The sequence below is a fragment of the Mus pahari genome, chromosome 6 (genome assembly GCF_900095145.1).
Source record: "Mus pahari chromosome 6, PAHARI_EIJ_v1.1, whole genome shotgun sequence".
Classification (NCBI taxonomy): Eukaryota; Metazoa; Chordata; class Mammalia; order Rodentia; family Muridae; genus Mus; species Mus pahari.
In genome coordinates this window covers 10,712,088-10,724,590 of record NC_034595.1, presented here as the reverse complement: position 1 = coordinate 10,724,590, position 12,503 = coordinate 10,712,088, and the positions used below count along the sequence as shown (strand labels likewise).

Below are 12,503 nucleotides of genomic sequence, written 5' to 3'. Positions count from 1 at the left end.
TCCCACGATAGACTAAAGTACAGATAGCACCAAAGTCCAGCATGGTAACCCAATGAGTTTTATTGGGTTAATTACTATAAGGGGTTCTTACAGGAGCAGAAATGACTCAAAGATAGCTGCATTACCAAGGTGCATCCCAGCATGCGTGATAGCTCACAAAAACTGGGAAACCAGGAACACACTGGAGAACCAGCAGGTAGCTCAACAGGTTGGAGAGCATCTATTCCAAGTGACTCTTGTCTGAACCTCTTCTAAGCAGCCCAGCTGATTTCTGACTTCCCAGGCAGCTGGTCTGGTCTCAGAATTCTTCTTGCAGTTTGGCTTATTTGAGAGAGACTCAGCTTTTACTGCTTACTCGTCAGGGAGGTGGTCTAGTGAATCTGATAATTTTCAGGGATTTCCTGAAGCTATTTTGAGCTTTTACCTTCCTGCTGATGGAGCTTCCCATACAAGAGGAAATGTTTCTTCTTGGAGGAAATAGTTAAAGAACAACCTTTCACTAGAGGAAGTATGTGTTGTATACCAAAGGACAGTATCTTAGTAAGATGCAATATAGTCTAGCCAGCTTAATCTGTGGCAGAGCAGAGCTAGCAGTGTTTTGCAATGGAGCAACCACTGGAATGTGAAGTGTGCTCTGGTGCTTCCCTCTCTCCCACCCCTCCCCCATAGGCTTAGCTGCTTCCTGGCTCTGGATTGAGATGCAGGTGGCACTGGAGACCCTTCTTTGGCCTGCTGCAGAGGGCAGAACTGCTTTACCTGAGTGCTGCTGCAGCTACTGCTTCTGGCCCTTCTCTACCCACTTTCTATGTCATGTCCTGAAATAGGACTGTTTACACTTAGACGCTTGTTTCCTAACCTGTTCCTCAGCTTCTTGTATTTAATACCTGTATTTGTAGCATCTCTAGTGTGCAAAGAAGGAAGGCTGTGCTTATTTTATTTTTAAGTTATTCTTGATGTCTAGGACTAAGCCCTTCTAGAAGGGTTCCTGGAGAGTCTTTGATGCTGGTTTTCTGTACAGCTTCAACCTTATATAAAAGTTGAGTATTTGGTGGCCAAGGGTTGTTTGACTTGGGAGTGTTGATTCCTTAGTAATGCTGGTGTTTCTCTTTAGCATGAGAATGCCTTGCCCTGGGATGACCACAGACCACAGATTACCTGGCGTGGGGATGGGCAATTTTTTGCTGTGAGTGTTGTTTGTCGACAAACAGGTATGGAAATAAATTACACTTAAAAATTTGCCTACATTAAAATCTAGAGAAGTTTTTTCCTTTTGTCTTGAGTAGACTACACAACCATAACCTTTAAAGAATTAGAGATGCATCCAGTGTCAGGAGTGGGGAAAGATGTGCTGCTTTAGATGTTAATGACTTCGGAATTAAAAGAATGCTTTGAGGCTGTCTGGTTGGAAGGTAGTATGTGAGTTACCATAGTATTTTAAGTGCCTGTGTCTGTTTACTCTACCTCCTTTGCAGAAGCTCGGAAGATCCGAGTATGGAACCGAGAGTTTGCCTTGCAGTCAACCAGTGAGTCTGTGCCAGGACTGGGGCCTGCCCTGGCTTGGAAGTGAGTGAGCATTTATGACTGCTTTCCCTTCCATCCCTTCTTCCCGAATTCACCTAGATCCTGGATTCTTCATAGATTCCCTTTGTCCAAGACCTGATATGGGTTGCATCTCTAATTCTTTAAAGGTTATGGTTGTACATATGGCTGTTGTGGGAAACAGAAGGGAGTGTGACTGTTAAAAGTCCTAGTGTTTGACGCTCTCTTGGACAAAGGGATTTTTGTAAGACAGGGTAAAAGGTGCTTTCCTCTGGACAGATTCCCACAGCAGGTAGTCTGCTGGCTAAGGAACCTGCAGGCTATATCCTGCATCTGCCTTCTCTTTGTTTCTTTGATGCACTGCTTTGTGCAGACCACAACTTGCCTGTCATTTAACTGCACATAGATACAGAGAATAAATGGCCCTGTCCCAGCAGCAGCTGTGCCAGTAGCCTCTGGGTTGCAGACTTCCTGCTTGCCACCCGTGCTAGTGGGACTGGCTGTTAACTAGGGGTTTGAATTAAGAGGTTGGAGAGAAGCCGGGCGTGGTGGCACACACCTTTAATCCCGGCACTTGGGAAGCAGAGGCAGGCGGATTTCTGAGTTCGAGGCCAGCCTGGTCTACAAAGTGAGTTCCAGGACAGCCAGGACTACACAGAGAAACCCTGTCTCGAAAAAAAACCAAAAAAAAAAAAAAAAAGAAGTTGGAGAGAAATAGGAATGAGGCAAGTGGACTAAGGATGATTTCAGGAGGAAACATTGGCATCTTTTCCCAAGCAGGAACATTTGTGAAGTTATATAACTGAAAAGAAAAGAATTACTGAGGGTATTATGGTTGAAATGTTATAGGAAAATGTAGTTTGTTTGTTTTTAATAGTTCAGTTGCAGTTGAAATCAGAAAAACTGCAAATGGTACCTTGGAACTAGTTAGGAAGGAACACCTTTTCCTCTTACATGCTGGGGTCAACTCCTTGACAGTACTAGTGAACAAATAGTGGTCTTAACACTTCTTGGAACCAACATCACAGACAACAATATGCATGCACACAACAAACACCTCATACACACACACCTACCTTACTGGAAAAAAGGATTTCAATTAATTTTTTTTCTACTGGGAAAAAAAATAAAATCTCTTGTCTAAATCTCTGGGCCTGCAGGATGAATGTTTTTTGACTATTCTAATTTAGGCTTTGCTTTAAGACCCTCAGGCAGTTTGATTGCATCTACTCAAGATAAACCCAACCAGCAAGATGTTGTGTTTTTTGAGAAAAATGGACTTCTTCATGGACATTTTACACTTCCTTTCTTAAAAGATGAAGTTAAGGTAGGTGTTGGAGTTCTTTGTCATCCAATAGAGTGCTCTCCTTAGTTGCAGAAGTCGTGTCTGACAGAGGTTATCGGCAGAAGCTACCACCGTAGCTTCTGACTCTCAGAGCAGAGAAGCCAGAGAAGCATTTCTTCTCTGCTAAGAAAAGATAGGGACAGGGAATAGAAATGCTGTCCTTGCTGTTTGCTTTGGTGACGGCCTTTCCTGGTGTTACATATTTACACATTAAGCAGCTTATGTACCATTGAAGTCCTGGGCGGAGACACAGGAAGTCTTTAATTGTGTGTAAAATTATTTAGGATAATGTTTCTTGTGTAAAATTTTAAGTGTTTTTTTTTTTTATGGAACCATGTTTCTTATTTATATTGTACCTTAATTAATATTAAGTATTAATATAACATAAAATTAAGATAGCATTTTATATAATAATATTTAATAGTCAAATTTCTTGATTTCTCTAAAAGTGTTATTTTGCTTTGTGTTACATTTGCATATAAATCTTGAAGCACAATGCATGTTTTAAGTGCTTTTTAAAGTACCAATTTTGCAGATTGGTTTAACAACTAGAAACTAGTGAGTTAAGGTGGAGATCAGCTCCAGTGTCGTGGGGTTATTTGGTTTATGGGTGCAGAGAATTCAGCTATCCTCAAGAGTCTGAAGTAGACAACCAACTGAAGGTCAGAGTGACTTTTGTCCCTACCAGGTAAATGGCTTGCTGTGGAATGCAGATTCCTCGGTGCTTGCTGTATGGCTAGAAGACCTCCCAAAGGAAGACAGTTCCACTCTGAAAAGCTATGGTATGACAGCTTGTGGGGTTTCCCTTCTCCTTCCTCAGGCCTTTGGTGAAATTACTATAGCTGAAGTAGGTGGATGCTGGTGGGGAAGGGGTAGGTTTGAATCTCTGAGGGTTTCAGTCATGAATTATTCAGAGTTCTTTCTCTAGAGAAGCAGAGCCAGTAGGATATAGACACAGGAGGGGGAGAAGAAGTTGTGGCTGGCTCTGTGTTAAGGAGTTGGCTCCTGTGCATGTCAGGTAGCACATTTGAAGTTTCTATGGCAGGCCGTAAGCTTAGGTGGGATTTTTGGTTATGGTACTGAGATTGTTCTTTCTCACCTGGAGCCCTGGCTCTGCTTTTAAGACTTTCACGCATCATGGTAATCATTTTATTTAAAGGCTCTCAGAGAGCCAGGCGTGGTGGCCCGCGCCTTTAATCCCAGGAGGCAGAGGCAGGCGGATTTCTGAGTTTGAGGCCAGCCTGGTCTACAGAGTGAGTTCCAGGACAGCCAGGGCTATACAGAGAAACCCTGTCTCGANAAAAAAAAAAAAAAAAAAAAAAAAAAGGCTCTCAGAGCAGCATCTAGCCGAGCAGAGACGCCCTGAAACCACAGTCATCAGTGCAGAAAATGAAGTGCTGTAGAAGTAGTGGATTTAGGTTTCTCCTGAGAAGGGCTCTTGTAGATTTTATTTATGATCTGTGGGTGTGTATCTTTAAGTATGCACTTAGGATGTTGTCTCTTCTTTCTTTGTTACCTCCAGGTAACTAGCCCAGGTCTTAGTCTTAGTAGGCAAGCCCTCTGTCACTAAGCCAACCCCCAGCCCTGTTTAAGGCTTTAAGGAAGAAGGAAAGTAATGAGGAAGGGGTAACTCTAATAGTGATGCAATATATAATGTTTCCTTAGGCCTGGCTGGTCTCTGCCTCCAGAGTGCTGCGATTGGAGTTGTGTGCCACCATGTCTGGCTGATACATGCTGTGTTTTGTTTTGTTTTGATGTTGTATTTTAATTACAGCATTTCTCCCTGTCTTTCTTAGCCAATTGATACAGACCGTTTCATAACTTGCTTTGACACTGTATCACAAGCAGGTTTCCATTTCATATATACATCTGTTTCGTTTTAGATCGCTATATAATTTTCTTCTGTGCAGGATAATTAACTCTTTTCCTGTTCGACATGTCTCAGGGTCAGCAGCAGTAAAGTGAATGTGTTTCCTATAAATCTTTATGCTTTCCTGTTTTCTAAGTGTTTTTCAAATTGATTAATCAGTAGAACTTCTAAATCTGAAATGTATTGAATAGCTTGTTCATTCATTCATTCATTCATTCATTCATTCATTCACTTTAATACATTTATTTTGTTTTTTGTTTTGTTTTGTTTTGTTTTTGAGACAGGGTTTCTCTGTGTAGCCCTGGCTGTCCTGGAACTCACTCTGTAGACCAGGCTGGCCTTGACTCAGAAATCTGCCTGCCTCTGCCTCCCAAGTGCTGGGGTTAAAGGCGTGCGCCACCACGCCCAGCCACTTTAATAATTCTTAACCTGGCTAAACTTTTAATAAAAAATAATGAAACACAGGCTTCATCTCAGAATTGGATTCATTGTTTAGGATAGAGGATATATATATTAATAATAGCTGTTTATTTTGGGTTGTGTTCAGGATTTAATCAGGGCCTTAAAAATTACCGAACCAAACAGGCCAAAACTTCCCAGTGGTTTTAATATGCAGCCACTCATACACCAGTGATTTGTGTGTAAAATGCATTGACTCTAACAGACACAGGATAGTAAGAGTATACATGAGTCCTCACAGTGTCTGCCTCCTTTGTGTGAACCTGCAGTCCAACCTGCCAGCCGTGGCCACACAGGCATACTGTGATTCAAGGGCTGGGCGGTATTTCCTGTGATCACAGTAAGTGAAACATTAGTGGGGAAGTTAAATTCCTTCATGGAGTTAAAACCTTAATTTGTATATGTTTTCTATTGATGAAGGCCAGCTTGGGCATAGTTGGCCATTTTAGTACATACTGGAATGTTTGAGGGTGTGTGTATTAATCTTTAGGCAGCTGAGTATTGGTTAATACGGGATAGCCTGGGACAAAACTGCTTGCAAAGCACCCACAATAAAACAGGTATCTTACATCCAGCTTACCACAGAGTCTTTGGTGCAGTGATGTGCACAGAAGGACATTGTTCACAGCAGACCACATGATAGGCCCTGTCTGTGTGAGGCTCCTTTGTAATGCTTGCACTAGATGAGACCTATGGATGTCACATTTCTCAGACTGTTCCTCCTGTGTTGTGCATAGCTGTGCATTTAGTTTGGTTATCTTCTGTCCAACTTTACATGCAGGAAACATGCTGAAATACTACTGTCTTAGCTTTCATAAGCACAGAATTAAAGGTAGAGGTGAAAATAAATGTGCTTCTGGTATATTAATGTGTGACATTTTGTCTTCATAGGAAATTCACATCTTTTGACATTGATTATTATACAATTAATATTTTAGAGAGACCAAAAAAGAAGAAAAATTCTTGGAAAAATATAAAATTACACCTGTTCCCCTTTTGCAAATGGTCTGCAGCTTGGTCTCCAGTCTGATGCCCTGCCCTTCCTTTCCCTCCGTGCAGTCCAGCTCTGGACCGTGGGGAACTATCACTGGTATCTCAAGCAAAGCCTGCCCTTCAGCACCACTGGGAAGAACCAGATCGTGTCTCTGCTGTGGGACCCGATGACACCATGCCGACTCCATGTTCTCTGTAAGGGCTGGCGGTATCTGTGCTGTGACTGGCACTGGACCACTGATCGGAGTTCTGGGAACAGCGCCAATGACTTGGCAAATGTGGCTGTTATTGATGGAAGTAAGTTGCTGCGAAGTATAAGTGAACATGCAGGTCTTGACCCAGTGCCTGCAGATAGGGTGACTTAACCAGAACAGTGACTAAATCTTCGTTTCAGTTGTTTGGCTTGTTTGATGTCTTTGACTGGGAGTGTCATTGTGTAGAATATGTACTGTACTGAAAACCCCAGTTCCACCCCACCCCAACTCCCTGTTGAACTATACATTAACTAAGCTGGCCTTCGAACTTGAAGACTGGTAATTTTCTCCTTTTGCAGAGAACAGTGAAGCCATAACGTAGCAGTGGGGTCTGTTAGACTTGTAGTGACTGTACATACACAGTGTGGCTTTGGTTTTTGTTTACGCACTATAAAGTACCTCATTTTTCAGGATGCTTAGTCAAATCCTAGACATTTACCTCTTGAGGACGATTGGTGTTTTTAATTATGTAGGGTCAGTGGTGGGGAGCTAGATTGCAGAATGAAATAGCCATTGGTAGTTGCTGATAGCAGATAGACACTGGTGGCGCTCAGTGTTCTGTGCAATGCTTTTAATACTGACTTCTATAATCATGTTCTGTACAGAGAACTTAGTCATACCTTAATTACTAATTTATATATAGAAAAATGCTTTTTTTTTTTTTTTTTTCAAGATAGGGTTTCTCTGTATAGCCCTGGCTCTCCTGGAACTCACTTTGTAGACCAGGCTGGCCTCGAACTCAGAAATCTGCCTGCCTCCCAAGTGCTGGGATTAAAGGCGTATGCCACCACGCCCGGCTCAGAAAAGTGCTTTCTAAATGTGTGTGTTGGGGGTCTTTTTTTAGATGGAGTTTGGAATATATCCTGGCAGTCCTGTGTAGATCAGGCTTCTTGGACTCAACGGCAGCCTCCTGCCTCAACCTCCTAATTGCATTCCTTATGTTTTTGGAGGTTTTGGCTACCCTAGTTTAAGTCCCTCTTCCTTACAGACCCAGGCTTAAAGCTAGAACTTTGACCTCTTAGTCTTTTTGCCCTGATCCCTGGCACCTAAACCTTCCAAGTGCACTGTAGGTGTAGGGGCCACATTAGTCACATACACACAGAGATCCTCATGTCTGTACTGATTATTAATGAGGAAATATCAGAAATGATTTTGAAGAGCTACTGCAGGCTGTCTAACATAGTTATTTAGGTGCTTAGAGATGTTTACTGCCTGCTTTACACATTGAATACCTGCATTGGCTAATCCTCCTTTTCATTGTGTAGACAGGGTGTTGGTAACAGTCTTCCGGCAGACCGTGGTCCCTCCTCCCATGTGTACCTACCGGCTACTGATTCCACATCCAGTGAATCAAGTCATATTCTCTGCTCACCTTGGAAATGACCTTGCTGTCCTTGACGCCAGTAACCAGATTTCTGTCTACAAGTGTGGTAAGTGGAAACAGTGATCCAGGAGCCCAGTCAATCCCTGTTCCCAAACAGAAGCAAGTCACAGTGTGGTGTCATCTCAGAGCCAGTGTTTCTCAATTCAAAAGTCATTAATTTGATTTCATTGTCCTAATATTTAATTGGTCTTCATTTTCTTCTCTTTCAAAATCCTGTTTGGTTCATGCATACATTTCGCTCTGCTTTGATGATCCTGAAGAGTCTGTTACTTAAGAAGGACATTCAACTCTTGAAATAGCATAGCATCGTTCCGGTTTGTCAGACTTCCCTGCTTTCTCCTTTGCACACAATTGCACACAATCTTAAGACTCTCTCCTAGGAGTGTTCTGAGCCTTTTCCTGCTGTATACAGGCGGGTACATGTGGCCACAAATAAGTGCCTTTATTCCTGTGTCCTGGAAAATAGGTCATTTAGTGTTATTTGTGAGACTCTGTGGTTGTATCCTGACAGTTGTAACTTTGTTTCAAATACCTGTTGGCATTTCAGTGAGGACAAGCCTCCATAGCTGCTAAGAGAATAATAGAGCTAATTAATTCACAGTAGAGTTCCTACTTTCACATCAGGCCTTCTTAAGCAAACAGCCTGTTTTTCATAGGAATTCTATGGACAGATCACCAGCTCCTCGGATTTCAGTTCCCCATGGTACAGTGCTGTTATAGTTCTTCTCCATGTGTGAAACCAGCTTTCAGATCAGTAATGCTCGCATGTTCATTGTTGAGCCACACGGTCTGGCAAGTGCTGTGCAGCAAGGTTGGAATAGAATAACATAGGAAGACTGTGAGTAGGATGGTAGACTGTTGGGGGAAGGTGTCACAAGGAGGGCTTCTCTGTGTTTGAGCACATTCCTGCTGGGCATCTGAGAGGGAGACGGCACGTTTGGCTAAGAGCATTCCAAGCGCTGGGCGTGGTGGCGCACGCCTTTAATCCCAGCACTCGGGAGGCAGAGGCAGGCAGATTTCTGAGTTGGAGGCCAGCCTGGTCTACAAAGTGAGTTCCAGGACAGCCAGGGCTATATAGAGAAACCCTGTCTCAAAAAAACAAAAAAAAAAAAGAGCATTCCAAGCATTCAGAAGCAGCTATAGTGATGTCCTTTGTTGCATTTTGAAACAGCTAGGCAGTCAATGACTGTAGGAAGACAAAGGTGGGGAGAGAGGTGGGTGGGCCCAGGGATGACAGAATAGCTCTTTCAGGGTCTTAAAGGCCCTTGTTCTGAATGAGGTAGGTGTCATTAAAGAGTTGGAACAGGGTGCAGTGTTCTGGCTATTTTAGAGGATTATAGTACCTGCTGTGTCAGGAAACTAGATCAACAGTGAAAAAGAGTAGTGCCCCACCCCCACTCCCCAAGACAGGTTTCTCATGTAGCTTAGGCTGTTCTGGAATTCCCTTTTTTTTTTTTTTTTTTTTTTTTAATGAGTATGTATGTATTTATGTGAGTACACAGTAGCTTTCTTCAGACACACCAGAAGAGGTCATTGGATCCTATTACAGATGGTTGTAAGCTACCATGTGATTCCTGGGGATTGAACTCTGGAAGAGCAGTCAGTGTTCCTAACTGCTGAACCATCTCTCCATGCCTATGGAATTCACTCTATAGACCAGGCTGGCCTCAAATTCACAATGATCTGACTACTTCTCCTCTCAAGTTCTGATATCAAAGTTGTGTACCACCACTGCTCAGCAAAACTGTCTTAGGAATACTAAGAACTATGGAGGATGTGAGGCTGCAGAAAGATGGCTGGGGATGTTGGAGAATATCCATAGTGTGGGGAAGACGGCCCTTCCCTCCGACCCTGCTGAAGGGTTGTTTTTATTAGTGAAAACTGGGTTGACATGGTATTAATGAGAAGCAGGTTTTGATTGAGCCGGAAAAGTATGTATGTGGAGATTCAAGAATGAGGTTGAAATGTCATTATAGGTTAGATTACTTCATTTGTCTTCAAAAATCCACTTGTTTCAAGACCCTACATTCTTGGCATTAGGGGAAATAGCTTGCAATGATAATATTTTCATTTTTTGTTTTTTAGGTGATAAGCCAAACATGGATTCCACAGTGAAACTAGGAGCCGTGGGTGGAAGTGGATTTAAAGTTTCTCTTACAACACCTCATCTGGAAAAGAGATACTCGTAGGTTCCTAAATATTTTGAGTCTCTGGGAATGGAGCCAGGTATCATTTTGTCCTGGATTCATCCAGCCTTTATTCTGGGGACTGTGAAGTAGGTACACCAGCGGAGCCTGGGTAAGGAGGCTTTGTTTACTGTGTACCCTATATTTCAGTGGCAAGGTCATATCCCATCCTAGACTCTTATTCCCACAGCAACCTTGTTATCTAGGGAGACTCCCATGGGAAGATGGATATAAAGACAGTAAGGCACAGGACATTCCCTTACATACATGGGGATATCTATGTTGATAGTATGTGGATGACCCAAGTCAGTTTTATCTTGGTTTCACTCCAGATTACAGAATTCCTGAGTGTTATAATTTTAGACTCAGCATTGAAATCAGAGTGTACTCTGTCTTGGAAACAGCAGTGCAAATGGCTGGGTGTGATTAATGCCGTTGAAGGCGTTTATAAATTCTAAGTATTGGCTTCAGAACACCATCTAATAAGAGGACAGAATTAGAAGATGTGTAACAGTTTGCTCAGGATCCTGGACCTGCTATCTGCAGAACCCAGAATTTGATGCTATTAAGTTTGGTGTGTTCCTGTTCTTAATTACTAGGGACACTTGTTACAATATTAATAGGAACAAGTACAAGTAACAATGTAGAAATGGTTTCTTAGATATTTGTTATATATTTAATAAGTACATACTTTTCAAACAAGTATATGCTTTGGTGCCGCATATAGAATGCTAATTAAGGTTGTTTGTTCATTTGTTTTTGTTTGGTTTTGGTTTTGGTTTTTCAAGACAAGGTTTTTCCTCTGTGTAGTTCTGGCTGTCCTGGTACTCACTTTGTAGACTAAGCTGACCTCAAACTCACAGAAATTTGCCTGCTTCTGCCTCCTGAGCACTAGGATTAAAGGTCTGCATACCGTGGCACATGCATAAGTTTTTAAAGTGTTTATATCCTGTCATTTTATGCTACATCAGGCAGTTTTCAAACTTCTGCAATAACTTCCTGAGATCTGCAAATTTAAGAAGGGAAAGTCTATTTTGCCTCCAGTTTTTGAGGTTTTAATAACCTGTTGTCCCCATCACTTTGACACAGGGCTTCAGGATTGTAGTGCATGATAGAGTCCCACTCACCACATGCTTGCTGTGGGTAAAGAACTAACTAGACTCCTTGCCTCTGTGAGGTGAGGTTGTTCTAGTGACCTAAACCTCCACTTTCTTTTTTTTTTTTTTTTTTTTTTTTTTTTTTTTTTGGTTTTTCGAGACAGGGTTTCTCTGTATAGCTCTGGCTGTCCTGGAACTCACTTGGTAGACCAGGCTGGCCTCGAACTCAGAAATCCGCCTGCCTCTGCCCCCCGAGTGCTGGGATTAAAGGCCTGCGCCACCAGGCCCGGCTAACCTCCACTTTCTTATCACTACCCTCCTTACAGTGGTCCAGAGGTTAGAGACCAAGCCCTGAACTGTGGGCCTTGGATAGAGTTTTCCAGATCCAAATTTACCAGTTTGGAACCACTAGACAGAGATACAATTCAGACTAAGAGTGAAGCAGTTTAGAACAGGGTGCCTTCTTCAATTCATGACCCCTTTTCTACTAAGTAGCTTTTATGTAACTGTGGATGTATAAATAGATAAAATAGTGTTAAAGATTAACTGATAACTATAAACTTATTTTAAAGCAATTTCTTGGGGCTGGTGAGGTAGCTTAGCTAGCAAAGTGTTGGCTTGCAAGCATGAGGACCTGAATTTGGTTCCCAGAAACTACATTTAAAAAATGCTAGGCTTGGAGGCATGTGCATTTAATCCTAGTGCTGGGGAGGTGGGAAGGCAAGAGGGTCTATTCTGATTGGGGAGCTTGACGCCAGTGAGAGACCCAACTCATAGGAGGTGAATGGTATTGTTGAGGATGACACATAAAAATAGCAGCCCCAGTTCCGGTTCTCATATGCAGTAATGTGAGCCCATGGGATCCTAACCCACAGCTTACACAGTTGTGGGTTAAAATATATTTTGGAAAATCCGAGTCATTCAGAAAAGATATCCTAAGTACACAAGTCTTCATTTTCATCCCGGGAAAGAACTGGTTGGGATTTGGAGGGAGGAAGCTGGTGAGAACCAGAGCAGGGCTGCCTGTGTGGTGAGGACTCTGGCCAAGCTGTGTGCGGTGGAGACAGTGTTGAGGGAGAGTTGACTGAGCAGGCAGATCATGCTCTGGGCCAGCTCCTTAAGTGGCTACTGCTGATTTGCCATTGGACCCCAAGGATAGGATTTTCCTTCATTAGATGACAAAACAATGCCCAGATCAGGTAAGTGTTAGAAGCAAGGAGGCTGTCCCCTACCTTACTAGTTGTTTTCATGAGAGGTGTCTAGTGAAGGGCCCTGTCTCCTGAGGCTGACCTCTGCTGGCATCTGGTTTGAGTGATAGTTACTGCTGTCTTGGGAGGGCTCTGTGGATCATTAGCTTAGGCACAAGAGTGGAGAGT

At 42.7% G+C, this 12,503-nt stretch overlaps 1 protein-coding gene across 1 annotated transcript in view; it reads left to right on the top strand.

The window, feature by feature from the left end:
- Elp1 (elongator complex protein 1) overlaps positions 1-12,503 on the top strand; it is a 52,141-nt gene that overhangs the window by 8,392 nt on the left and 31,246 nt on the right. The window contains exons 7-13 of the mRNA XM_021199744.1: positions 1,112-1,208; positions 1,473-1,563; positions 2,743-2,866; positions 3,573-3,666; positions 6,273-6,503; positions 7,726-7,890; positions 9,930-10,029. Of these exons, the coding sequence (XP_021055403.1) occupies positions 1,112-1,208; positions 1,473-1,563; positions 2,743-2,866; positions 3,573-3,666; positions 6,273-6,503; positions 7,726-7,890; positions 9,930-10,029 (902 nt within the window). The remainder of the gene's footprint in view (positions 1-1,111; positions 1,209-1,472; positions 1,564-2,742; positions 2,867-3,572; positions 3,667-6,272; positions 6,504-7,725; positions 7,891-9,929; positions 10,030-12,503) is intronic.